This window comes from Puntigrus tetrazona, unplaced genomic scaffold, assembly GCF_018831695.1.
Source record: "Puntigrus tetrazona isolate hp1 unplaced genomic scaffold, ASM1883169v1 S000000472, whole genome shotgun sequence".
Taxonomy (NCBI): domain Eukaryota; kingdom Metazoa; phylum Chordata; class Actinopteri; order Cypriniformes; family Cyprinidae; genus Puntigrus; species Puntigrus tetrazona.
The window spans coordinates 582,769-609,895 of record NW_025048114.1 but is presented as its reverse complement, the minus strand read 5'-3'; the positions used below and the strand labels follow the sequence as shown (position 1 = coordinate 609,895).

Here is a 27,127-nt window from a genome sequence, read left to right as displayed (position 1 = left end):
TTGGCTCCTCCCGCCACAATATATACAGTATAGCAACACCTCGCAAAACACACAACGTATGAGCACTTGCCTCCATGAATGCCGAGAGTAATTCCTCTTCTCTTCATAGAGCGCAGCCTATAACTGGTCAGCCTGCACCAAGAGGAACAGAGAAAGAGAAAGAGCACTTCAGCACCAACCCACACCGGGAGTTTCACCTGCACTCGTATTTCAACCATTTTCTGTACAATAATTCCACCCTCTGGGGCTTTTGTGTTGAACCCCCTTGCCGTGTGTTTCTTCACCCTGTCACTTATATATATATATATATATATAATTTCATGAAAGAATTAAGATAAAGAAATATATAAGTATAGTTCAATAAATGAATAAAAATACAATCTGTGTTGTTAAAAGTGCTATATAAATGAAAACAAATCCCTTCTCACTGGATAAAAAAAAAAAACTTCAGGCCATATTTAAATCCTGATATATCCATGTTTGACTTGTCCAAAATTTTGCTGTCCTAAAAATTATTCTATACTACACTTGTGGCACGCACATGCATTATGACAGGTTAGATTTGTCTATTTCCCCATGATGCGAGCCCCTGTTATCATGTTCCTTACCAATAAAACATCTTTCCTCCTCTGTCAGCCAGATCTGTCGACAGGTACAGGGTAAATCCAAGTTAATCAGACTAAACCAGGTCTAAACCAGGTCATCAGTCCAATCAGGCAAATTATACAGGCAAGCAGGTCGGTGAATCAATAAATACGAAAACAGGCAGAAATCATACACAGGAATAGCAATCGGAATCAACAGGAAGGCTTGGTAAGACAGGTAGACCGGCAATACTTCGCAGTGAGCATATGGAGAGCCTTGAGTTATATAGCCTTCAGACAGGAAATAATTATAGAGAAAGCACATTATAGAGCGGCAGGGCACAGCTAGTACTCTGCTGGGTTGCGATTTGTATGTCTTTAATCTGTTTAATCTGTGTTTCTAAAGATCTGACCACAGGATTCAGGAAGTCTTGAGTCTTTAAGACAGTCTTTGTCTTTAAACATCTTTCATCATTCAGTCAGTATGGAGCTCAGACAACTTCCTCTTGTGCTCTGTGAGTATTATTTTTCTAAAATGTACTTCTGTGTAACTGCAATTATATTATGTAGATGATCAAGTGTTCCTAGATTTGTGCTGCTCTCAGAGATCCAGCTCTAGTCCATGATATATCAGTGAAGGATGAGAGGAAGTGGGCAGTTAATTTTGTGATGTGTAGTGGTGTTGAATCAGTTCTCTTGGTTTGTTTTGTCTTTATTCTTCTGCTCGTGGTCAGTCGTACCTAAAACAGTTTTCTGCTACTATCAAACCTATAGAAATACCAGTCAATATTTTAATGTTCATCTCGTTACTTATCACGGCTCGTGGCTAAGAGGATTGGACGAGGCAATTTAGCTTGTTCTTTGTCTTCTTCTACCTTAACTTTGGAACAGTTTAACCAAAAGACAAGACTAATCAACTCGATCAGCGGAAAATCACACATGGGAAGATCCCAACGGATAACGTTCTCGTCCAACCCCAGCAAAAAACAAGCACCCAGAAACGAGTGGTGCCATCTTATCTCATTGGATAATTTAAGGAATTCCTCCACTTAACTCTCCAATGTCCACCCACTCTGTCGCAGTGCCTCAGCCTGTCCTCCGCCATAATAATGTACTCGTCTGTTCTTCTGTACCGTTATGTGCTTTACAAATGAAAAGGAAAACTGGATTATAAAAATAAAGTGAATCACATACAATCCTTCACACAATATCTTAATAACTATTCATATTATATTTATCAGCTCAGTGTTTGCATTATAATAAGGTTATAATGAGATCTCTTTGTGTTTTAGTGCTGATTTCAAACATCTTCTCTCAACATACTGAAGGTGAGTCAATTTTATTAATTTACATCATCATATATTTTCATATGAATGATTCTACATGAACTGTTATAAACCGACTGAGAGTTAATAAATTACTTGCATTTCATGATGAAATGCACCATTTTAGCATCAGTCTACAAAAACCTTTTTTTTTCCCTCAAAAAATTGACAGCTCATGTTTCCAAATTCTCAATGACTGTATATTGACAGATTTTTTAGTAAAGGATTAGATGTAGAGAACATCACTTAAGTCTCATCTGATTTAGTGTGTGTTTTACAGTCAGGTAACTGTAACAGTCTTGTGTTCATGCAGTAAATGTAGCACATTATTTTCATTGTGATTGGTGTCATTGTGCAGAAAGACCAAAAGCCAAAGTGACCATCAAACCTGATCAACATGTATTCAGAGGAGAGAGAGTCACTCTCAGATGTGACATATATGCTGAAGGAGTCACTAGATGGCGGTACAGCTGGTATAAAGATGGTTCAGACACTGTTTTCAGTGATAAACAGGAACACACATTCAGTTCTGTTACTGAGTCTGACGCAGGTAAATACTCCTGTTCTGGATCAGAGAGAAAAGGATCACGAACATCACACATCAGTGAAGAAGTTACTCTGACAGTATCAGGTGAGTTTGATCATCTCTTCACACACAAACACACGTTTAAAGTGTTATTAATGAGAGATTTCTCGGTTTCAGATAAAGCCCTGGCAGTGTTAAGTGTTTCTCCACAGACGTGGTTGACTGAAGGAGATCCAGTGACTCTGATCTGTGAGGTTAAAGACTCTTCTACAGGCTGGACATTCAGCTTGTTTTCTCTAACTCTCTCATCAGGTAAGATATAATGTGCTTCATGTATAACCTGAATAAACTGGTTTTATGAAAGAAATATTATAGAGATTAAAAAGCAGCATCTCAATAAATGAGAATGTTGTGGAAAAGTAAATGTAGTAATTCAACTTAAATTGTGAAACTAGTATGTTAAAGTAATTCAATGCACACAGACTGAAGTAGTTTATGTCTTTGTTTTCCTCGATTGTGATGATTTTGGCTAACATTTAAAAAAAAATAAAAAAAAAGACAAATTCACTATCTTAACAAGTTAAAATATGGTGACTTGCCAATCAGCTAATCAACTCAGAACACATGCAAAGTTTTCCTGAGCCTTTAAAATGGTCTCTCAGTTTGGTTCACTAGGCTATACAACCATGGGAAAGAGTGCAGATGTAACAGTTGTCCAGTTGCTAAGTGGTCCAAAGACATTTACCCCATGAATCAAGTTAAATGAGCTGAAAATCATTACAAATGAACCAAAGAGCAAACTACTTCGGGCTGTGTGCAATAAATTTATTTAATAGTTTCACAATTTCAGTTAAATTACCGAAGTAAATAAATTTTTCTACGGCATTATATTTTATTGAGATGCACTTGTATTGAACCAGTCTGAATACCCTCATTATACCAACAAAGATCATTTATTAGAATCATGTAAACATGACTGCTCATATCTTGAGGTAACTGCACATTTTCACTTCATACAGACTACATATATCATGAAGAGCCTCTCTCAGACAGCAGCAGAGGATCTGGAGGACTCTACACTATCAGTTCTGCTGCTGTAGATCACACAGGAGTTTATATGTGCAGAGCAGAGAGAGGAGAATCAGTCTATTACACAACCTTCAGCAACAAACAGTTAATATGGGTCACTGGTGAGTTCAGACTGACACTCAGAAACTCTGGAAAATGTCTTTGATCTTTTTAGAGCCAGGCTCATGTAATTGAAGTTGCTTTTTGGAAAAGTTTTTTGTTCGCTATGTTTGCCAGCCAAAATGAGGCACATGTGAAAGCCTGTGATCGCTTTCCTATACGCTTTCACTCTATACATTTCTCTCTCTCTCTTTCTTTATACCTAATCCATCCACAGTGCCACTGCCAGTATGCCATGTATAAAAGCATGCTCTCTCTCCTGGAATTATATTGCGTTAGTATGGATGGATTTTATAATGTTTTATATATTAGCTGTGATATCTTTCTGAAAGGCTGCTTTCAAACAATTTCAGTAGTATAAAGTGTCAATAAAACTTATTTGCTTGATTTCTAAATTGTAGTGTAATTGTCTTCTCAGATGTTTCTCCTCCAGTCTCTCTGATCATCAGTCCCAGCAGAACTCAACACTTCACATCTGTCTCTCTCTCTCTGAGCTGTGAGGACCAGAGTAACTCTACTGGATGGACAGTGAGAAGATACACAGACACCTGGTGGCTGGAAGATTGTTCATCACCATCATTAGACTGGGGATCACAAACAGGATCTACATGTACAATCAGATCCACCAGAACATGGGACACAGCAGTGTACTGGTGTGAGTCTAAATCTGGAGTGAAAAGTTATCCTGTTAATATCACTGTACACCGTGAGTCTGTGTTTCTGTGTTTATTCACTTCATAAAGTCTTTGTTTGTATATAAATATCTGGATTGTGACCTCAATGCTCTAGTTGATCATTTACACTCATCATGTAAACATATAAAATTACATATTTCATAACACTGTTCCTTGTCTCTGATACTCTCTTACACAACAATGTAAAAGCGGGCCCTTAGAATCATCCTAACTTCCCCTGTACTCAGGGGAAAGTGAACACTGTGATTAGGTGGAGGATGAACCTGGCAGATCTAAACAAAATTAAAGCAGACCTTCTGTCTTTTTATTTACAGAGGGGATGCTTTTTTTTGCAAACCACCGTCCCTCCCTCCCTCAATTCAAGCCCTGATTATTATTGTTGTTTTGTTTTTGTTGTCATTTCATTGTAGATATATTCTCACTATATTCGTCCTATTCTTCTGCTGATGTTTTCTCTGTTTCTGTAGAGGGTGTGATTCTGGAGAGTCCTGTTCATCCTGTGACTGAAGGAGATAATCTGACTCTACGCTGTTTATATCAACATTCAACCCCACCAAACCTCAGAGCTGATTTCTATAAAGATGAATCACTCATCCAGAGTCAAACTACAGAGATGATCATCTCTACTGTCTCAAAGTCACACGAGGGTTTCTACTCCTGCAAACACCCAGAGAGAGGAGAGTCACCCAAGAGCTGGATCTCAGTCACAGGTGAGAGTCAAACTGAGCTGATTTATTTCTTCTTATGTTCTCGTTCAGATATGGTGCTTGATAAAGTGTTTGTGTGTCTCTTCTTCAGCGTCTCATTCAGGATCTCAGATCTCTGTCCACCACACATTCACTTCTGTTCTGACAGTTTCTCTATATCTGCTAGTGACAGTCGTGCTGATTTACAAATGCTGCAGGATGAGAGGTAAAGGTCTGATTTATTACATTATATTCAGGTAAACACTATATTGTCATATGGGTTTATTAAGGTTCTTATAAAGCTGCTTTGAAAAAGCAAGTATTATGAAAATTGCTTTAATTCAAATCAGTTCAACTAAATCTGTTTTGCTCCTCCTGTTTATTTTTTTTAAAACATAAATACTTTATAGCTTTGTCTTTTCTGTTTAATTTTGTTTAAATATAGTTTAAAGATGTTAGTATGTATAGTTCATAACTATAAAAATAGAGTGAAAATAAGTGTACATAGCTGTAGTAAACGCTGTGTGTTTTGTGTGTATTTAACAGCTGAATCTGTTGAAGAGTACAGGACAGACTGAACATGATAACTTACTGTAAAAGTCATGCTTTGGAAGAGAAGTTTTTGACATCTCACAGTTGTTAAAGTCATCAAGAACAGCATCACAACTCTTTTGACTTCTGTGTGAAACGATATATTCAACAAGAAAATGTGTACAGCTTGATCTGATCCATCAGGAATTATCATTGTAAAAAAAAAAAAATAAAAATGTTACATACATTGTTTTCTGCATTACCATCACAATTAGGGGTATACAATGTTAAGAAAAAAAAGTGTCATATTGAACATACTAGATTTAACTTATGGACATTTACAGTGAGCAGCACGGAGGCATACGGAAACCACCAACCATCCCAGGTTAACACATCCCACCTATCTTCCAGGAGACAAGGTATGGCTTTCCACCAGAGATATCTGCCTCTGACTGCCGAGTCCCCTCTACATAGGTCCATTCACCATACATTTTCAGATCAATCCAGTCACTTATCGCCTAAACCTACTCCTCCTTCCACAGACCCATAACCGCCCCCTCCTCCAAACCAGCCTGAAATCCTCTGAGACACGATCTACCAGGTCCACGGCGGTTGGTTCCTTGATTCCCGGCGGCAATACTCTCTCCCTCTTGAATGCTGTTGAATTGAATCTGTTGATAAACTCCCCTGCTTCGTTGAACCCGCTTGTCTGTGAATAAAAAAAACTGTGAATGGCTCATTAAATCAGTTATGGTTCCTTTGATTGCTCAGCACTTGGATAATTGTGGTAATTCCAGATCAAATACATGCAAACGAGCACCGACTGGCTGACCGCCCCCCTCTATGGTGGAACAAAAGCTTGGGACGTGTGCATTTATCAGATCCAAAACCCATCCAGGCCGAACATTTGTCTGATTCTGATTTAATAAATTTTTTTTTTATTCCACATATTATTTTGTGGGCGGTCTTGATTTTCTTTTAGCTTGTAATTTTTGCCAAATAAATTACCCATAAAATTGTCTAAATTTCACGAGCAAGCACTCTTGGCCTGGAAATTATTTTTTGTGCATAATTTTTCTCCTAACAGAATGAAAAGTTGGAATAACGAATTGATCACAACTAAGGGAAAGACTTGTTTGGATCATGGGTTAATATACTTGAGTGATTTATTTAATTCTTCTTTAGGAATTTACTCTTATGATTCCTTTTTGTCGAAGTTCACCTTTCCTGTGAAATGCTATTCCCTCTGAATTATAAAGTTGACAATAAAGATTTTAACTTCCGTATGAGTGGCAAAAAAAATAATAATAAAAAGAGTCAAACTCTACTCTTATACAAGGTTTTTGCTGACAAATTCACGCTTTTAATAAAGTGCAAAAAATGTAAAAGCTGTGCCTATTTTAAGATATTATGAATGTGTCATGGATCCGCCAGGTTCAATCCCCACCCAATCACAGAGATCCAGCTCCTTGGGATACTGATTGATCACACCTGCACTTAATCTGCCTCTCATCACGTCACCATTTAAGCTCATACTCACATAGTGGACTCATTCCCGTATCTCAGTGAATGTTATTCAGGATACCTTACCTTTGTGCTTACCTGCTGTATTCCTCGTTGTGTCCTGTGATCTTCTGTGGTTGTGGTGTGTGTGTGTTCCCCGGATCACCTTCGACTCCTTCGTCATCGCTGTTCCTGTGAAAGATAAGAACCGTGTTAATACTACTGAAGCTGCTGCCTTACTTTGTCTTTGCTTACGATGCTGACCTGTTATCTGCATCTGTGCAAATAAATTTTGTGAATAATCAGCTTACCTTCAGTGTGCGTCTGCTTTCATTACAGAATGTGTTTTCAGCATCATGTAAATGTGTTTCTATTTATTTGTATTATTAATTTTATTTTTGTTCTTCATCTTTAGAGGTTTTGAAGCATGTTACTTGAGCGGACTTGAAACATGAGCGGTAGGCATATATTGTATTTTATAACCTATTTTACCAGATCTTCTGTAACACTAAAGATCTGATGCAGTTTTCAGGAAGTCTTGAGTTTTTAATACTGTGTCTGTGTCTTTAAGTGTCTTACTTCATTCAGTCAGTATGGAGCTCAGTCAACTTCCTCTTATGCTCCGTGAGTATTATTTTTCTAAAATGTACTTTTGTGTAACTGAAATTATATTATGTAGATGATCAAGTGTTTTAGTGTTCCTAGGTTTGTGTCTTTTCTTGCTGCTCTCAGAGTTTGAGATCCAGCTCTAGTTCATGATATATAAGTGAAGGATGAGTTTGAGAGAGGAGGTTGTTTGTGAAAGAGAAAAGCACTCTGTTGTAGATCAGTGTTTGTTCAGTTTTGTGATGTAACACTGTTGAATCAGTTCTATTGGTTTTTGAAGTTATTGTAATATTCACTTGTACAGTTAGTAAGAGTTCGTCTTTATTCTTCTGCTCATTTCTTGAAGTTCCTGAAACAGATCTCTTCTACAATTAAATCTATAAAATACCAGTTAATGTTTATCTAGACACATATACAGTCCTCTACACAATAACTTAATATTGTATTTATAATTATAAGCTCAATCTTCACATTTATAGTGAGTTTTCTCTCTGTGTGTTTTAGTGCTGATTTCAAACATCTCCTCTCAACATACTGAAGGTGAGTCAATTTGATTCATATACTTCAGCATATATTTTTATGAGTGATTCTACATTAACTGTTATATTCTACATTAACATGTGACAATTCTGAGGTATGACAAGAAACGGCAATCTCCCCAAAACGGCAGTTTTATTGACTTTGACAGCTCATGTTTCCAAATTCCCAATGACTGTATATTGACAGATCTGTCCCACTTTATAGTTGGTGGCCTTAACTACTTACCTTTAAATCAATTATTTAGTATAATGCGCTTGTTGTGTACATGCATGTTTTTACTTTGTACTTAAAGGCATTAAAAGTACATGTAATTACATCTGTATAGAATTTCGGTAACATTACACTGTTTGACACATCCCTTACAGCTAAACCCACCCTAAACATACCCTTACCTCCAAACCTGTCCCTAACCTTACCTGTACCATTTTAAATCAACTCTCACCATGTAAAAGACAAATTCGGTACATTCTGTTCTTGCAAGAAGGTCATACAGAAACGAAGAAGTCCTCTTTATATCTTGTCTCACCTTCAAGGTTTCAAACTCTTAACAGCTGTACTTTTCCACGAATGGATAAGAGGCTCAGTCTTTATTTTTAATGTATAGGTGACAATTCTCTCCATTTTTATCATTCATTGATAATCGCTCCTCTTCCTAAAATGCTAAAGGAATATTCCTACAGTGACCGGCATGTTTTCATGTTTCTCTCTCAGTAGTCAGAAGCACCTGCAGTGGTCCCAAACACCTTTTCACCTTCCAGCTCTTTCTCCTCAGATCTCGTACTATCACAAAATGACTAGGTTGAAGTCACGTACACAGATAGTCTGTCATCAGATATTCGGACTGGTCTGTTGGATTGGGTTGTGATACTTGAGGCATCTTTAAGCCTTTTGCCACATTGTGTTGATGTGTCACAAACGACACATCATTTGCAAACATTTTCTGTGAAAGTTGCGAAGCCCTGTGTAAGCCCTGGTTTGTCTCTGCTTCTAGAGAAAAGGCCTGCATGCTCTATGAAGAAAAAACTGTCAAAAGTTCATGTCCGATAACAAAGTACACTCCGTTCTTTTGACTGCGACCTTTGCAGTTGCATCTGATCTGATGATTCCTGTAGAAACAGAATCTTCGTTATTAATAGTAGTAATTAATTAATACTAATTAAGCTGCCACTAAAACAGAATTTAGTATTAGGCACCCATGAGATTTAGAAATCTGTTTTTGCACTTCAAAAATCAAGCATCACTCCAAATGTCACAAATCTGTGTAGACTGACACACACTTGTCTGTTAAGGCCACAAGCTCCACTGCTTGGGCTGAATAATTCAATGGCAACGTGGCAGAAGCCACACTTTCAAATTCGGTTGTTACAGTGTATCCGACTTTACTTGGCCTGTTCGCTAAAAACTGAGCCATCCGCGAAGAGGACGTTTTCGCAATTTTTCAAGTGGTTCATCTGAAAGGTTAGGTTGTGGTGTGCACACTTGCTCAAGAACTGTCAGACAACTACGATGTTTCCCTCCATCTGAAAGAGAGCGGCAGGATTCAATGTTGTGTAACACTTAACCATAACATTTGGCAATTTGTCCAACATTTGTCCAATAATTATTTGTCAGATGATTTAACCCCTTCCCTGTTGTTAGGGCACTCAAAGATTGCTCAAGCACTGAATGATTAGAATAAATGTTCTACAGTATGAACACATTCCTAAATGACAACATTTGTGTCTTTGAGAAAGGTTTTAGCACATCCTTGATAGCTTTCCACCGGTACGATAAAAAGTGCATTAAATGAACTGAGGGTGCATTAAATACTGCTTGTGAATCCTGATAGTTGTCCCTTATCTCTGATCTTTAACAGGGTGAACAGGCAGGTTATTGCACAACACAATTATTCCCTCTTGTAATAGTGACTGAAATACTGGTTTTATTCTCAAAATTGTTTGTGATTTCAAACAATCTTGGATTTCACATGGTTTGTAATGGGTTTTACAACTCTTTCCACCACTATTTCACTTTTGCACTCACTGTTTTTAAACTTTTGCTGCGTTTTAAATCAACTCTTGTTTCAGCCCTCTCTATAGCATTAGCAGCTCTTCACAAAAACCGCCACCATGTTTTGTTGTTAGGTTTTGAAAGAGATGAGGAAAGTGAGGAACACACCCCGAGAGTTAAAAAAAACCTTCTGTTTCTATGTCAAGCTGACTGAAATTGCACACATACTGGCTGCAGTGAATCTTTTTTTTTTTAAATGCAAAGTTTTCCTTTTCTTGTCCTTCAACCTGCCTTTCTTATACGGTGATCTTTTTCTATGACTTTTCACGTACAATGCAAATTGCTATTCAACATTTTTTCTGTGTTGAATGGCTCATTTCTGTTTTTAGCTATTCCACACATCGTTTTTGCCCATTCATCACTTTTAATTTACCATTCGTATACTTGTTGAGACGTGCAGGCAGCATATTTACTCCTTCTCTGCAACTAAAGTAAAAGAATGCATGTTTCAGCCCTCGTCTCCCTTTTATTTCGCAAATATAGGGGGGGTCATATATCTTAAATATACTTATTTGGTTTTCAGTTAATGGCGGTTGACATGGCAAGTCATGAGAAATATCTTGATGACCCAGCAAAGTTCAAAATGATCATTAAACTGTTATCAAAAGTATCATTACTCTTATCAGAAACACACAAATACATGCAAGCTTTTCTTAATAGCGGGGAGCAATATGTACATCAGTGCGTGTGTGTGGTTAGAAAATGTTCACTTCCCTGTCTTGTAGCTGTCCGTTGTTCGCCCTAGACCTTTCTTCCCTGTTCTCCGCTCTCTTCGCCTCAATCAGCTTCGTCTTGTAGGATATCTGGATAGTCTTTGATCCAATGCCCATCATCCATGCACAGTCTGAATCTGGTGCATTTCCTGGTCTTATGATCAGATAGACACATCTCTGAGTTTCTTGTTGCTCCGTTCGAATGCCTCCAGCTGGCCTTTTTCTCTTCCCCCTCCTGTCTGCTGAAAATAATCCCAGGTCTTGCACAAGGGCCATCTGCGGTTCTCTTTTTTGAGCTCTGGTCCTTTCCTGCTTTGCTGCTTGCAGTTCTTCTGAGTGCATAGCATGCGCTAAAACAGCATTCAAGCGCCCGTCTTCCATTCGTTGTAGCTGGTTTTCACTGCTTGTGTAAGTTCAGGCCTCAGTCCATTCAACAACAAGTCCCGCAGGTGACACTCCCAGGTTGGTTAATTTCCTCGTTCACTAGGCTCTGTTAAGTTGCTGTGTTTGTTAAATGTCTCATTATGACGATGATAATGGCTGTCTCCAGTCGATGTGATGTCTTCAATAGTTCTCTCCCTGTAGGTTCAGAAACCCTCTCACTTTGTACCACTTCACAGACCTGAGTTCAACAACCAGCAGTGTTTCCATCTTTTGTTGTCTCATGCTGAACCCTTTACAAAATGCGGTTAGCTCGCTGGAAAATCTTCCACCTGGTTCATCAGGATCTGACAGATGAGTTCTTTCATATCAGCCACAGTCTAGGGTCGCTTTCCTGGTCTTTCTTTCCTTTGCCAGGGGTCCTCTGTGCACTCTTAGTGTTTCCAGCACCTTGAGGGAGTTTCAGGAATTTCAGGGTCTTCCTCTTCATCACCATCCTCAGCTTGAGGTGTTTGTAGTGCTTGTCTTCTTGCTGGAGAGCACTCTTGGAATTCGTCATATTCCTGCTTCTTTCTCTGTGGGTTAACTCGAGCCACTCAGGTTCTTTACCGGTTTCAGTGGTGTCCCTCTCTGGGTCTCAGCGGTCGGTCCCTCTCCCTTAATTTTTCCCAGGTGGCTGGCCACCATCCGCTCTCAGGTCCAGGAGGCACATCCAAGGAATGTTAACTTTTGACACCAAATTGTAGTGTTAATTTTAAAACTACTCACATCACGTAAGAGACAAACTCAAAAAAATGGTTTAAACAGGTTTTTTTTCATGTAAAAAGGTCAGACAGTCATACAGAAACACAGTTTGCTGCAGTGTGACCAAGAAGTGAGGGCAGACCTCCTCTTTATATCTTGTCTCACCCTCATGCTTGCAAACTCTTAAAAGCTGTACTCTTTCACAAAAGGATAAGAAACAGAAGGAGTCTTGTGTATCATATTTTTGGATGCTCATTCCCTATTTTTAAGGTATACAGACGTGGACAAAATTGTTGGTACCCTTCGGTCAATGAAAGAAAAAGTCACAATGGTCACAGAAATAACTGTTATCTGACAAAAGTAATAATAAATAAAAATTCTATAAATGTTAACCAATGAAAGTCAGACATTGTTTTTCAACCATGCTTCAACAGAATTATTTAAAAAAATAAACTCACGAAACAGGCATGGACAAAAATGATGGTACCCCTAGAAAACACTGAAAATAATGTGACCAAAGGGACATGTTAATTCAAGGTGTGTCCACTAATTAGCATCACAGGTGTCTACAACCTTGTAATCAGCCATTGGGCCTATATATATGGCTCCAGGTAATCACTGTGTTGTTTGGTGATATGGTGTGTACCACACTCGACATGGACCAGAGGAAGCAAAGGAAAGAGTTGTCTCAAGAGATCAGAAAGAAAATTATAGACAAGGATGTTAAAGGTAAAGGCTATAAGACCATCTCCAAGCAACTAGATGTTCCTGTGACTACAGTTGCACATATTATTCAGAAGTTTAAGATCCATGGGACTGTAGCCAACCTCCTGGACGTGGCGCGAGGAGGAAAATTGATGACAAATCTAAGAGACGGATAATCCGAATGGTAACAAAAAGAGCCTAGAAAGACTTCTAAAGAGATTCAAGGTGAACTTCATGCTCAAGGAACATCAGTGTCAGATCGCACCATCCGTCGTTGTTTGAGCCAAAGTGGACTACATGGGAGACGACCAAGGAGGACAGCATTGTTGAAAACGAATCATAAAAAAGCAAGACTGGAATATGCCAAACTACATGTTGACAAGCCACAAAGCTTCTGGGAGAATGTCCTGTGGACAGATGAGACAAAAATCGAAGTTTTTGCCAAGGCACATCAGCTGTATGTTCACAGACGAAAAAATGAAGCATATCAAGAAAAGAACACTGTCCCTACTGTGAAACATGGAGGAGGCTCTGTTATGTTCTGGGGCTGCTTTGCTGCGTCTGGCACAGGGTGTCTTGAATCTGTGCAGGGTACAATGAAATCTCAAGACTATCAAGGAATTCTAGAGAGAAATGTACTAGCCAGTGTCAGAAAGCTTGGTCTCAGTCGCAGGTCATGGGTCTTGCAACAGGACAATGACCCAAAACACACCGCTAAAAACACCCAAGAATGGCTAAGAGGAAAAAAATTGGACTATTGTAAAGTGGCCTTCTATGAGCCCTGACCTCAATCCTATTGAGCATCTTTGGAAGGAGCTGAAACATGCAGTCTGGAAAAGGCACCCTTCAAACCGGACACAACTGGAGCAGTTTGCTCATGAGGAGTGGGCCAAAATACCTGCTGAGAGGTGCAGAAGTCTCATTGACAGTTACAGGAAGCGTTTGATTGCAGTGATTGCCTCAAAAGGTTGCGCAACAAAATATTAAGTTAGGGGTACCATCATTTTTGTCCAGGTCTGTTTCATGAGTTTATTTTTTTTTAATAATTCTGTTGAAGCATGGTTGAAAAACAATGTCTGACTTTCATTGGTTAACATTTATAGAATTTTATTTATTATTACTTTTGTCAGATTAAAGTTATTTCTGTGACCATTGTGAGTTTTTCTTTCATTGACCAAAGGGTACCAACAATTTTGTCCACGTCTGTAGATGACCCTAAAGGTCATATACAGTTGCCTCTAAGTCTCCTGGTTGTTATCTTCAGTCTTAGGCTTGACAGACAAGGTCTCTTATTGCTTGTACATCGTATTCTAGGCCCCTATAATATTCTGTCTGTACACAGCAACTCAAAAACATGTCTTCTAAAAAAAAGTCTTTCTACCATGTGCTAATAAGGCTTTTACGATTACCTTAAAATAAGTTAAATCAAATTTCCCCAACACCTCAATAGCAGCAAAAGTGTTTTGTATTACAATATGAACAAGTAAATTATACTTCTATTCTGATGTAAATAAAGTAATTAAAGCCATCTAATATAAAGTGTGACCAACAGATCTTTTATAAATAACTGTAACAGCTGTAGACAACAACACTTCAGTGTCATCTGATTTATTGTGTGTTTTACAGTCAAGTAACTGTATTGATCGAAAATGATGTGCTGTTTTTACTCTTTGTTATTGTTGTCATTGTACAGAAAGGCCAAAAGCCAAAGTGACCATCAAACCTGATCAACATGTATTCAGAGGAGAGAGAGTTACTCTCAGATGTGACGTATATGCTGAAGGAGTCACTAGATGGCGGTACAGCTGGTATAAAGATGATTCAGGCACTGTTTTCAGTGATAAACAGGAACACACATTCAGTTCTGTTACTGAGTCTGACGCAGGTAAATACTCCTGTTCTGGATCAGAGAGAGGAGGATCACGAACATCACACATCAGTGAAGAAGTTACTCTGACAGTATCAGGTGAGTTTGATCATCTTTTCTCACACACACACACACACACACGTTTAAAATGTTATTAATGAGAGATTTCTCAGTTTCAGATAAAGCCCTGGCAGTGTTAAGTGTTTCTCCACAGACGTGGTTGACTGAAGGAGATCCAGTGACTCTGATCTGTGAGGTTAAAGACTCCTCTACAGGCTGGACATTCAGCTGGTTTTCTCTAACTCTCTCATCAGGTAAGATATAATGTGCTTCATGTAGCAACATCTGAATAAACATTAATAATGTTAACTCAATCTGAATACGCTGATGATACCAACAAAAGCCATTTATAAGATGTATGTAAAATGACTGAGGTAACTGCACATTTTCACTTCATACAGACAACAGATATCACTGTCAGTCTCTCTCAGACAGCAGCAGAGGATCTGGAGGACTCTACTCTATCAGTTCTGCTGTAAATCACACAGGAGTTTATGTGTGCAGAGCAGAGAGAGGAGATCCAGTCTATCACACAACCTTCAGCAACACACAGTTAATATGGGTCACTGGTGAGTTCAGACTGAAGCACAGATTGAGTTAATTTCCTCAATCTTTTTAGAGCTTGATGTGTCTTGAAATGTTGTCCCATCATAACAAAGTTACTTTTTAATGGTGTGAATAGAGTAAGATGCTTCTGCTGTCAGATGTAGTTCTGTATCATGTATCTCTTGATTCATGAGTTTCAAGGTACTTTCTTACAAGACAAGCGCTGGCCCTGCACCAATATCCCTAAACTCTCTTGTTCAGATCTCTCCAGAAGCTTATGTTCTTCAAGTGAATGACGTCTCATGATTTCATCCCAAAGAGACACAAAATCACTCACAGACCTTCTCCTGGACTGTTCCCAGCTGATAGAACGAGTCAAAAAACATCTAAAGACTTTTTACCATCACCTGACCAATTAATACTAGCACCTACTCTACTCTTGGTGTTTTGGTCTAATTATTTAATAAATTAAGTGCACTGTGACTAAGACGGAGACTGGTCACAGCTCATGTATTGTTGTTCTCTCGTTGGTCTGATTGATTCTACTTTGAGTCACTTTGGATGAAATCTAAATAATTAAATGTAAATCTAAAATATTTCATTTTAATGAAGAAATTTGTCATGCAATAATGAAATGTTATGAAAGAAAGAAAATTAACTAAAATATAACTTAAGGGGGTTTTAGGGAGAATAATCAAATAAGTGTAATAAAAATGTATAATCTGTTCTATTTAATAAATATGGAGGTTTTTGTTTGTGGTTGCAGGTGTGCTTTCTGATGACATAACAAATATATTAAAATAAATAAATTTTTTAAATTATTTTACTCAGTGATGACTTAAGGATTTTTATATATTACCTGTAATATCTTTCTGAAAAATTGCTTTGAAACTATTTAAGTTGAGTACAGTATATCGATAAAACTGTCGTCTTGATTTCTAAATTGTAGTGTAATTGTCTTCTCAGGTGTTTCTCCTCCAGTCTCTCTGATCATCAGTCCCAGCAGAACTCAACACTTCACATCTGTCTCTCTCTCTCTGAGCTGTGAGGACCAGAGTAACTCTACTGGATGGACCGTGAGAAGATACACAGACAGCTGGTGGCTGCAAGATTGTTCATCATCATCATCATCATCATCATCATCATCATCATCATCATTAGACTGGGGATCACAAACAGGATCTACATGTACAATCAGATCCACCAGAACATGGGACACAGGAGTGTACTGGTGTGAGTCTAAATCTGGAGAGAAAAGTCATCCTGTTAATATCACTGTACACCGTGAGTCTGTGTTTCTGTCTTTATTCACTTCACAGAGTCTTTGTTTTGTATTTAAATAACTGGATTGTGATCTCAATTTAATCAGGAGCTGCACTTAAATGACCTACAGGTGTTTCAAAGATGGTTTGAAAGTCTTAAAGAGACTTTGGTTTAAATAAAATACATTTATTATTATTATTATTATTATTATTATTATTATTATTATTATTATTATTATTATCAGTGGTTGTTTTTAGTTCTTATTGCTGTTTAAGGTTGATAAATAGGGAATATTTAGCTGAATAAGTTTTTGGCTGGTTCAGGTCTGTCATGGATAAATAAATGGTAATAAAACTACCAATAGGTGTCAGCAAGTCCTTGTTTTAATAAATGATCCTTTCAATCATTCAAATTAAACTATTTGTTCAAACCAGCTGATTCATTAAAAAACTAAATATTAAAAATGAGAAGATTAAAAGAAGTAGAAAGTGCCTGCGTCCCAATGTGCATACTATCCAACTTCAGTTCAATGTGATATTAATAGTTCTCATAATCTTTAGGGAAGATATCATGGATAGAAAAGACCTGTTTCATTTAGATAATATAGACTATAGTTTTTGATATAAGTTGTATAATGTCATCTCTCTCAGTCCCTGACAGTTACAGTATGTCAGAGAAATGTATTGAAATTATAAACAAGATAAAAGCATACCTTTATTCTTCTTTTAATTAACAGAGGGATGCCATCCTCCCTCAATTCAAGCCCTGATTAGTAGTTTTGTTTTTGTTGTCATTTCATTGTATATATATTCTCACTATATTCGTCCTATTCTTCTGCTGATGTTTGCTCTGTTTCTGTAGAGGGTGTGATTCTGGAGAGTCCTGTTCATCCTGTGACTGAAGGAGATAATCTGACTCTACGCTGTTTATATCAACATTCAACCTCACCAAACCTCAGAGCTGATTTCTATAAAGATGAATCACTCATCCAGAGTCAAACTACAGAGATGATCATCTCTACTGTCTCAAAGTCACACGAGGGTTTCTACTCCTGCAAACACCCAGAGAGAGGAGAGTCACCCAAGAGCTGGATCTCAGTCACAGGTGAGAGTGAACTATAAACACTACTGGAATACTTCTGTATAATATACAGCACTAATATGACTGTAAAATGTATTCATCTCAGCTTCCTCCAGAAGATCAGGACCTGATAGTTTCAGTCCTGTGATAGTTGGAGTATCTGCTGTTATATTTATCATCATTGTCTTCTTGGTCCTGCTGTGGTGCTACAGAAACAACAAAGGTTCATCTTCTATTGTATTAAAATTCAGTGACACTTCTGCAGACTCTGTCCTTTAAACCTGCGACCTCTGACCTACAACAGATGCTTATCTGGATCTTAGCCAGCTTATAACTTGAAAAAAACAAATTAGCCATTTATATATGCATACAGGAAATTAAAGTTTCTTCATTTAGACCCTCTTATTTCCTCCTTATTTCTTTTTTTGTCCAGGTGGAAGATCTCAGTCTCTCTCTAGAGTCAGTCAGACATCAGATCAGAACCAGAGTAAAGTGAGAAATAAAACACTCATGTCTGGTCAGTCTTTATCCATTAAACAAAAATATATAACAATAAATCTTTACAAGCCAAGATAAAAGACACTTAGAAATTACTTTCAACAAACAAGATGTCACATGTTTAAATTCAGTCATATTTTAAATTTATGAGAAGCATTGCTTTATTACAGAAACTGCAAATATTTATGACTCTACTGAGGCAACAATTAATGAAGATATAAGCACAGGTAAATAATGATGTTACAGAAGATGGTTATGTCATGTTGATAATTGAATAAGGTAGTTATTTTCTAGGTAATAAAGGTAATCAATTCTCCTATATTTCAAATTTCTTATTCTTTTCACTGTAGACACTGTAAGTGGAGCTCCTGAAGTCACGTATGCTGAGATTGAACTCAAATCTACAGAGAAACAGAAGAAAAACAAAGAAAACAAAGGTACATTAAAACTGAAGTTGATGCTTGTAAGGTTTTATGATCATGACATGAGTGTTCATCAGAGATAAAGACTTCTAGGGTAAAAAGCCTAAAAAGATTAAACAGCAACAAACACCACAAGCATTTTCTTAAAGACCTTTTATGAAATCAGCCTGATCTATAAAGGTCATTGCCTGAAAATCACAATACATTGATTTTGAGGTATTTTGGTTAAACATACGATTGTTTTAATATAAGATATAAATATTTCATTGTCTCTGTAGAAGCTGTATAGACTTGTTGAATGTAAAATGAATATAAGCACTAGTGATGTTAACTCTTCATCTTTTAGGGAGAACTAGTGAAAGTTCTGACACTGTTTACTCTAAACTGAATCTGAAAACCCATCAGGGTGAGTATCAGAGTAAAAACATGATTCACAAAGAACAATGTGCATCTTAGCATTTTTAACTCATTTACATATTTTCAGCTGCTGGATCTAGTGATGTGACGTTTGCTCAGGTTAATAAGTGTTGAAGAGGAAACTTTCAATCCCAGGAAACTGATGAGTTTAGTCTGAGAAGAGCTGGAGAATGAACAGGATCATCAGTTCTTTATCATTTTTTCCATTCTGTTTTCTTAAATATAACATCTGTATACTGTAGTGTTTTTATTTTTATTTTTTTCTATTCTTCTTGATCTTAAATGGAATTGTAACAGGGTTTTCATGCTCATAGAAACATCAGGGAAGTGTTGAAATGTAAATGTAAAAAAAAAAAATCTATATAGAAAATAAATTTAGTTTTGTTTTAAGTTGTATTATTTTGGTTTAGATTATTATTTATTGTGATTAAAGATACAATTTCTGCAATGAGAGTCTGTAGCAGGAGTGACTTGGTCATCATAAATGTGATGCCACATCCCAGCAAACGAGCCCTTGAGGGCCCACTGCTGGTTCAATCGGGCCCTGCATGGGTTAGCCCTCAGGGGCCCCTACTGTATAATGAATACCCCTATAAATAACAATATGTGCATAAACAGATCTTTGGATGAATTGTTCATGTATTCATTGTTTATTGCTGATATTCATTAGTGATGTAATAATGCAATCATTTCTTAAATATTTCTAAAGGAATACATTAAATGTAATACATTTAATTAAAATACGTCAGCTTCAGCAAGTGATTGATTCTAGCCAATTGGAATGAATTAATAAGAATTAAATTACACATATTTTAGTGGTTATTATGAGGCACATGCTTGTTACATTTTTTAAATGAGGAACGGTTATAACGGCCAACTAGACCATTCAAATCGTTTTTGATGAAACATAATGACCTATAAAACTGCAATCCCAAATAGTAACATAAAATAGGATTTCTATAACATGATACAATACCTCGGCTGCAAATGCTTATTAAATCTAGTTTCATGTATAATATTTCAATATATAGGCTAATGTATGGTTATTTTAAAACCGATAGACGTCTGTAAAATCTGTTCTTACAGAAAACGTCTCTTCGCAAAGAATATACATTTGCTTAAAGATTATTAGATTACTGTCACTTAAATATTTACTGTTAATTAAGTAACTTAAAAATAATAGATTATTAAAATCTTTGTAGGAAGAGTTTCTGGTCTCATAGACAAACTGGCGCATAACCGACCATCAATAATCAAACAATTACTTATGAAAATATAGCCCAGGAAATGATATTAAATTCATTTGTAAATGTAATTATGATTTATAATAAATAATGTTCTTTTTAAACTTTAGTTTGAAACCATTAACATGTTACATTAACAATGTTTGTCTTCTCTCTTTTGAGTACTGATCGCTTTCTAGTCCTGACTGAGATCTTAGCTCCACCCCCAGTAATGTACTGCTGAAGAAGCTGAACAAGGTCCTCAGGATAAGAGTAACTACTGAGACTACAGATGTGGAGAGGCTGGAGATAAATTCTACTGGATGCTTTGCATAATTACCTTTTTTTCTAGTATATCGCAAATAGCCATAATATAAGCTCAGATAACATTTGGCTAATGTCTAATTTTAAATTAGTCAATAATCGACTGGTAATAACAAAATTTCAGCTTACTTCAGTGTGCCTTTTCAGATTAGACGGCGAGTTTTTGAAAGCCATTATCTCGTGGTACTTTGGTGCGCAGAGCTTGGTAGCGCATTCAAAACTAGTTGTTTTTACATCCAACTATTTCGAAAAATTCTTCCAGGTACGGCCAGGGATGTATAAGTCTACCAGGCTACCAACTCCTTGCTGGTGCTTGGGTGGAACATTTTGCTTGGGTTCTCTTCTTGAGTGTCTGCCACGGAAATCTTCGTACTTGGCTACATAGGTCTGCTATGTCCAGTGTTCTGTGGTAACAAGTTACAAAGTTAGTATAGCCTGTTGTCAGTCGCACAAACCAAAAGGGTGTTAGAATTGTATATGTTTATGCTTCTCATCCAACCACAGTCAAATTCACTCTCTCTGGATGGTGCGATTTTTTTTTTTTTTTTTTTTTTTTTTTTTTTTTTTTTTTTGACTGATGACGGAAGCCAGTATAAAACAAGCAGCATATGAAATAGGAGTAACGGTGCTATTTTTAAAATTTAAGGAGTAGAAAGTACAGATAATTGTGTAAAAATGTAAGGAGAAGTAAAAAGTATGCTGAAAAAATGATTTCTCCAGTAAAACAGATACCCAAAACTTCTACTTAAGTAAGGTACTCTGTTTAAGTATTTGTTCTCGACACCTCTGGTCACCCAAGAGCTGGATCTCAGTCACAGGTGAGAGTCAAACTGAGCTGATTTATTTCTTCTTATGTTCTCGTTCAGATATGGTGCTTGATAAAGTGTTTGTGTGTCTCTTCTTCAGCGTCTCATTCAGGATCTCAGATCTCTGTCCTCCACACATTCACTTCTGTTCTGACAGTTTCTCTATATCTGCTAGTGACAGTCGTGCTGATTTACAAATGCTGCAGGATGAGAGCTAAAGGTCTGATTTATTACATTATATTCAGGTAAACACCAAATAAATCATCACTATCATTAATACTGTGTAGCTTCTTATCATATGGGTTTATTAAGGTTCTTATAAAGTTGCTTTAAAACAGCAATTATTATGAAAATTGTTTTAATTCAAATCAGTTCAATTGAATCTGCTTCACTCCTTCCTGACAAAAGACTTAAATTTAACTTTGTCTTTTCTGGTTACATTTGTTTCAATATAGTTTAAAGATGTTAGTATGTATAGTTCATAAAAACTATAAAAAATAGAGTGAAAATAAGTGTACATAGCTGTAGTAAACGCTGTGTGTTTTGTGTGTATTTAACAGCTGAATCTGTTGAAGAGTACAGGACAGACTGAACATGATAACTTACTGTAAAAGTCATGCTTTGGAAGAGAAGTTTTTGACATCTCACAGTTGTTAAAGTCATCAAGAACAGCATCGCAACTCTTTTGACTTCTGAGAGAAGGATATTCAACAAGAAAACGAGTACAGCTTGATCTGATTCATCAGAAATGATGATTGTAAAACAATAATGTTACATAAAGGATGTTATGATGTCATCGTCTTGACGTGATGTAGATGAAAAGTAAACATTTTAACTTGGCATGATTTTAATTTTGTTCAGTTAATTGAAAGGTTTATCCACTCCTCTTAAACAGTAACTTTCAGTTTCTTTCAGGTTTGGCATTTTTATTCAATTTGTCTGTTTTTCTTTTTATTATTATTGAGGTGTTTATGTGGAGCATTTTTATTCAGGTTGGACTTTTAAACCGATCACAGTGCTCCATATTAACACTGTTGTTCACTATGTCAAAAAATTTTATTATTTTTTGCTTTGCATTTGTCATTTTGTTAACAAATGCTCTTTAGTTTTATTTTTGCAATGAGTTATTTTACTGTGCAAACTGGCATTGTAATAACATGCATGCTTTTGCTCTAGCCTTTTCTATCTTATCCATTTAATAATTCTCAAACGTCTCCGATAATTTACACATTTATCTTTGTTGTAACAGAAAGATTTTAAGGCTAATAAAGTGGTTTCTCTAAATTGTAAAGTAAACAAGTCTTTAAGTGTATGTTTTAATCAGTTTTTCTCATTGTACACTTTAATAAAATGCTTTCACAGTTTCACTACTTCTTATCTGGTTACATTTCTCTTATAACATTAGACTGTACTTTATACACTCTTTATTGTTTTTTTTTTTACATCACTCCTTATTGCTTGTTTTTTATTTTTTCTTTATAACAAATAAAACATTTTAATGCAATACATTTTTATTGCACTGTTGCGTGACTTTATTTTTACATTTAATGCTGGTTTTCTATTCTATTTGTATAAAATTACATAGTTTGAAGGGGAAAAAATACTTAAATATAAAACCAATAACTGTGTTATAAATGTATAAAGTTAAAGATGAATTTTCTATATTTCAACTCTGAATTTTCAATGTTTAATTGCTATTAATACCTCTAAGATTGAGTCTTAAATCTTTTAGAAAACTTAAAACTGATCAAAGTTGTCGTCTTGTTCTTTGTCAGAAATTAGAATAAATTTCCTTTTGTTATTTTTTTCATTATTCACAATAAATTGCTTGTTCATCATAAATTTAATGCAACATAATATTAATGTTTATGGTCGAGTATATTTCCAACAAATGTATTTGCATGTTTTCTTTTTGTCAATGGAAATTGTTTAAAAAAAAATAAAACAGACTGTTGCTTCTTAACAGCAATAATAAATATTATTCTTGCGCACAATAAAAAATTAGGTCGATATCGTTTTATTTTGCGCCTTTACTTTCACTTTTCTCGTTTTCCCGCGCCGAGACAGCGAGCATTTCCTTATCCGTCTTCTCCCAAAATAAAAGTCCCAACGGGCGCTTTCGCGCAGGCGTGTCTTTGCGCAGACCCTACAGCCGTGACTCTTATTTTGAAATGTCGTTTTCACATGCCCCACAACTCAGAGGATCTCTGGACGCGCTGCTGAACGCAGGTAGTTCATGTTTTCTTTTCGCTGTTTTTAGTTTTCTCGACAGGTAACTAGTACTTTGTAGATGCTATTTGCTGCAAAGCGGATAAGCGGGGTCTGCTTAATTCGCGAGCGTAAATAAAACTGAGTATACTAAGTTAAGGTTATACATGTTAAGTTTAGCTAGTAGTAAACACAGTGAGTCAGATCATTATATATTGATTTAATCTTAGAAGACTAAACCTATCTATCTATCTATCTATATATCTATCTATCTAATATAAAAATAATATAAAAATCAAGCTGCATCCGGAAATAAATTGTTCATCACAGTAGTTTTTCTCGATTGCTCGCTTTCTTGAAACTACAAAACAATCTGAAAACCGTAAACAAAGCCATAACATCTCGCCCAATTCCCCAAACATCTCATTATTCCGGTCAAAAATGAAGCTCTACCCTCAAAACAGTTCACTTTTGCTGAAAAAGAAAACAAACCTTTCCCTCAGACATCACATGCTGCATAGTCCTTGTTTAGATGGTTTTTCCCACTTGTTTTAACCTTTGACATGTTAACGCTTTTCTAATTTCTCCCCCCAGATAACCATGTCAAAGGAGGAGGTCCCCGATATTTCTCCTGTCTTATTCCTGGACGCGAGTGGACAATCGATGCGCTTCTACGTGAGACCCGGCCCCGCTAAATCACATATTTTTTCTCTGGTAACTAACGGAGGAGGCGCTTTGTGCCGAAATCAAGAACCCGGAGCTATTTTGTTGATCGATCCCTGGGACACGGCGACTATCGCGTCCGGCTGCGGACAGAGGTACATCTCCACCAAATACATCACGGATTGCGTGGAGCAGAACCAGCAGTTGAATCTGGACGACTACGTGATGAGCGCGGGCCCGTCCGTACAGACGAGGACGTCCACCCGTCAGCAGGGCAGTGGGCGGTTGGGCTACTCTCCCGAAGAAGACGCCGCCATCTTGAAGTTCATGGAGAAACGTCAACATGAAGCCAAGGGCAACCTGGTTTGGAAAGAAATGGAGAAGCGGCGCGTGACCGGCCACAGCTGGCAGTCCATGAGGGATCGCTTCCTGAAGCACCTCCAGCAAAGGCTCGCGAAGAAGAGTCCCGCCAAAAGAAAAACGGTTTGTTTCACGCAAAGCCCTCTGCGTAAGAAGAAGGTCACCGAGAACTCTGAACCCGAGGCCGATACCTCGCCAAACCCTCCTGAAAAGCCCGTTGTGGTGCCGGATTCGTCTGAGACTCAGATCATCACAGAAAGCAGCGTGTGTCTGGCGACCGTGAGGACGGACCCTCAGCCTTCTCCGGAGAGAGCCAGTTCTCCTCCAGACGTGGCTGACGCTGCAGCAGAGCCCCCGCAGGACGAGTCTCCTGTCCCGGTCCAAGAAGAAGAAGAAACGCCGGAGCCTGAGATATCAAGACGACCTGGATCAGATGAAAGTCGTGATGGACAAGAAGCTCCAGATGGTGACGATGTCCATGGTTTTATTTACTTATTGCTGTTCCTCGACAAGTTCTGTTTGTAAACCTTTCAACTTTCTTCTTTTTTTTTTTAAAATACAGGATCAAAGGAACATTCGTCTCCCAACAAAACAAGAAAAAGTACCTCCAAAACTGCCACGCCTGAATCTCGACAACTTGGGATTCTTGCGAAAGCTGCAAGAGAGTTTGAGGACTCAGATGTGGTAAGAATGAGCCACACGGACTAGATAAAAATACTGTTCAAATTTGAAAAATGAAAGATTTTACAGTAATTTAGGAATTTAATTTGTGTGTTTTATAATATGTTTTAATAAGTTTTATAACAACAACAAATATATATATATATATCTAAAAAAATAAAACATACATACATATATATATATATATATATATATATATATATATATATATATATAACTTTTTTTGCTCTGCCCAAATTTAGTGTGACCAACAAAAACAAGAAACCTCTAAAATAATTATAAAAGAGAAACTTTGAAATTTCTGAAAGTCTGTAAAAATGCGATGTGGTACAACATCATTGAAAAAGTTATTTATGAAATAACTCTTGAAAGAGAATTGTTAATGAAACACACAAGTAAATCTTTACATTCAAATCTTTTTGAAAGCAATTATTAAGATGTATTTCAGAAAAATAAAATACGTTTATGTCGCTGGCCCACTTTTATAATTTAATCTTTTTAATTAACTCTCTTTTATAACTTAATCCTCCAAAATTAATTTGCTAATGGATAGTTGTCTGGCGTTTTAGTTTAGGAAAACGTTACCCGGTTAAAAAAAATGCACTTCGCTGACTTATTTGTTTCCACAGATGGATGAAAGTGAAGAAGATCCGTTTGAAGCACCAACCGCCAAGCCGTCAGATGCACAAGAAAGTTCAGCATCACCTGCTACACTAACCAGGGAACCAGAGACTCAAGCTGAACCAAACCAAAACGGCCAACAGGAAGCGCCAGAAGCTGTTTGTCCGTCGCCGCCCCCCGAGGAAGAGCGCCCAGGTCCTAGTTCCACCACCGTCCCTACATCTTCATCTCACTTCTTCATTCTGGACTCGGAGTCGCAGGACAAACGCGACAGCCAAACGAGAGGAGCTCCGGAGGAAAGTCCCTCCAAAGAACTGGTGGAACAGGTCGAGAACTTGATGAGAACGAGCAAGAAGGATCTGGTGGAGGTGACCAAGGCCCTGTGGAAAGCTAGCGGTGACTTGGAAAGAGCTCGGGCGTATCTGACCGGCGGATACCAGCGTGACCTTCACGGGCCTCTCTGGACCCATATGGACGATGAGATCCTCCTGTTGGCTAATCCATCCGAACTCGAGCAGCTTCGGTCCAAATACGGACAGGAGGAAGTGAGCAGGAGAAGAGATTTCCTCACGGCTGGCGTCAACTGAGACCATTTGTTTGGTTCAATGGCTGTTTCCCGAAGCTCAACTAGACAGAACTAGTCTTTTTTTTTTCCACCCGATTTTGTATTCTTAGTTTGGTCAAATTCAGATTTACGTTGATCTAAGAGAATTCTGCGAATCGTTACATAAATGTGTATTAAATTATTTTTCTAACTGATGGTGGATCATTGTGTTGAACATTGAATGATTACCACACACTTCTACACATCTTGCACTTACTGAATTATAATTATACAGGAATCTATACCTTAAATATAACTTACGGAAGTATTCGATTTGAAAGAAATATTAAAACCTTCCTGCTCGATCTGTATTTATTTAGTGACTTTTCGCGGGTCTTTTTAATTTCATACACAGCTACGCTTTACTATGTGGGCCTTTGCCAGCTGAATTCAGCGATTAATGCACGTTTTCTTGCAGTTATGACCATTCTAGGTATTGTTGATAAAGTTTTAGATATGATACGCCCATATCTTTCCATAAAACATTTAGTTTTTTAAATGGAAACGATTGACAAATTACTGAGGCGTAAACTACTAATATCCAGAATGCTTCTCAAGAGTCATGTGACAACTGTTACTTTTCTCAGCGCGGTTGACGTTGGACCAATCAGTGCCCTTTGTGATTACTGGGAAATATTTCCTAATTGAATCAAACGCAGTGAATAGATTAACATCAGTAGATTTAACTCCATATAAATTCGCCTGAGG

The 27,127-nt window shown here is 37.2% G+C and overlaps 2 protein-coding genes across 9 annotated transcripts; both read left to right on the top strand.

Annotated features, from left to right (window-relative positions):
* The first annotated feature begins 362 nt into the window (after positions 1-362).
* LOC122334021 (Fc receptor-like protein 3) lies at positions 363-22,573 on the top strand. Of its 8 annotated transcripts, XM_043231906.1 has the most exons (18): positions 371-1,099; positions 1,877-1,912; positions 2,268-2,540; positions 2,613-2,747; positions 3,455-3,625; positions 4,042-4,329; positions 4,786-5,028; positions 14,470-14,742; positions 14,817-14,957; positions 15,105-15,272; positions 16,216-16,533; positions 17,374-17,616; positions 17,699-17,815; positions 18,026-18,109; positions 18,261-18,317; positions 18,441-18,527; positions 18,859-18,918; positions 18,997-20,943. In XM_043231906.1, the coding sequence occupies exons 1-18, from the start codon at positions 1,069-1,071 to the stop codon at positions 19,041-19,043; spliced, it is 2,772 nt and encodes a 923-aa protein (XP_043087841.1). In that variant the 5' UTR covers positions 371-1,068; the 3' UTR covers positions 19,044-20,943. The 8 variants fall into 8 exon arrangements, with proteins under 8 accessions (XP_043087837.1, XP_043087838.1, XP_043087840.1 ...); XM_043231902.1 differs by having other exon boundaries at positions 363-1,099; positions 2,268-2,747; positions 14,823-14,957; positions 18,997-20,945; XM_043231903.1 differs by having other exon boundaries at positions 363-1,099; positions 2,268-2,747; positions 15,135-15,272; positions 18,997-20,945.
* Positions 22,574-23,435: 862 nt separating this feature from the next.
* LOC122334034 (telomeric repeat binding factor 2, interacting protein) lies at positions 23,436-26,574 on the top strand. Its single transcript, XM_043231923.1, has 4 exons — positions 23,436-23,511; positions 24,085-24,979; positions 25,076-25,197; positions 25,824-26,574. The coding sequence occupies exons 2-4, from the start codon at positions 24,091-24,093 to the stop codon at positions 26,400-26,402; spliced, it is 1,590 nt and encodes a 529-aa protein (XP_043087858.1). The 5' UTR covers positions 23,436-23,511; positions 24,085-24,090; the 3' UTR covers positions 26,403-26,574.
* The last annotated feature ends 553 nt before the right edge of the window (positions 26,575-27,127 follow it).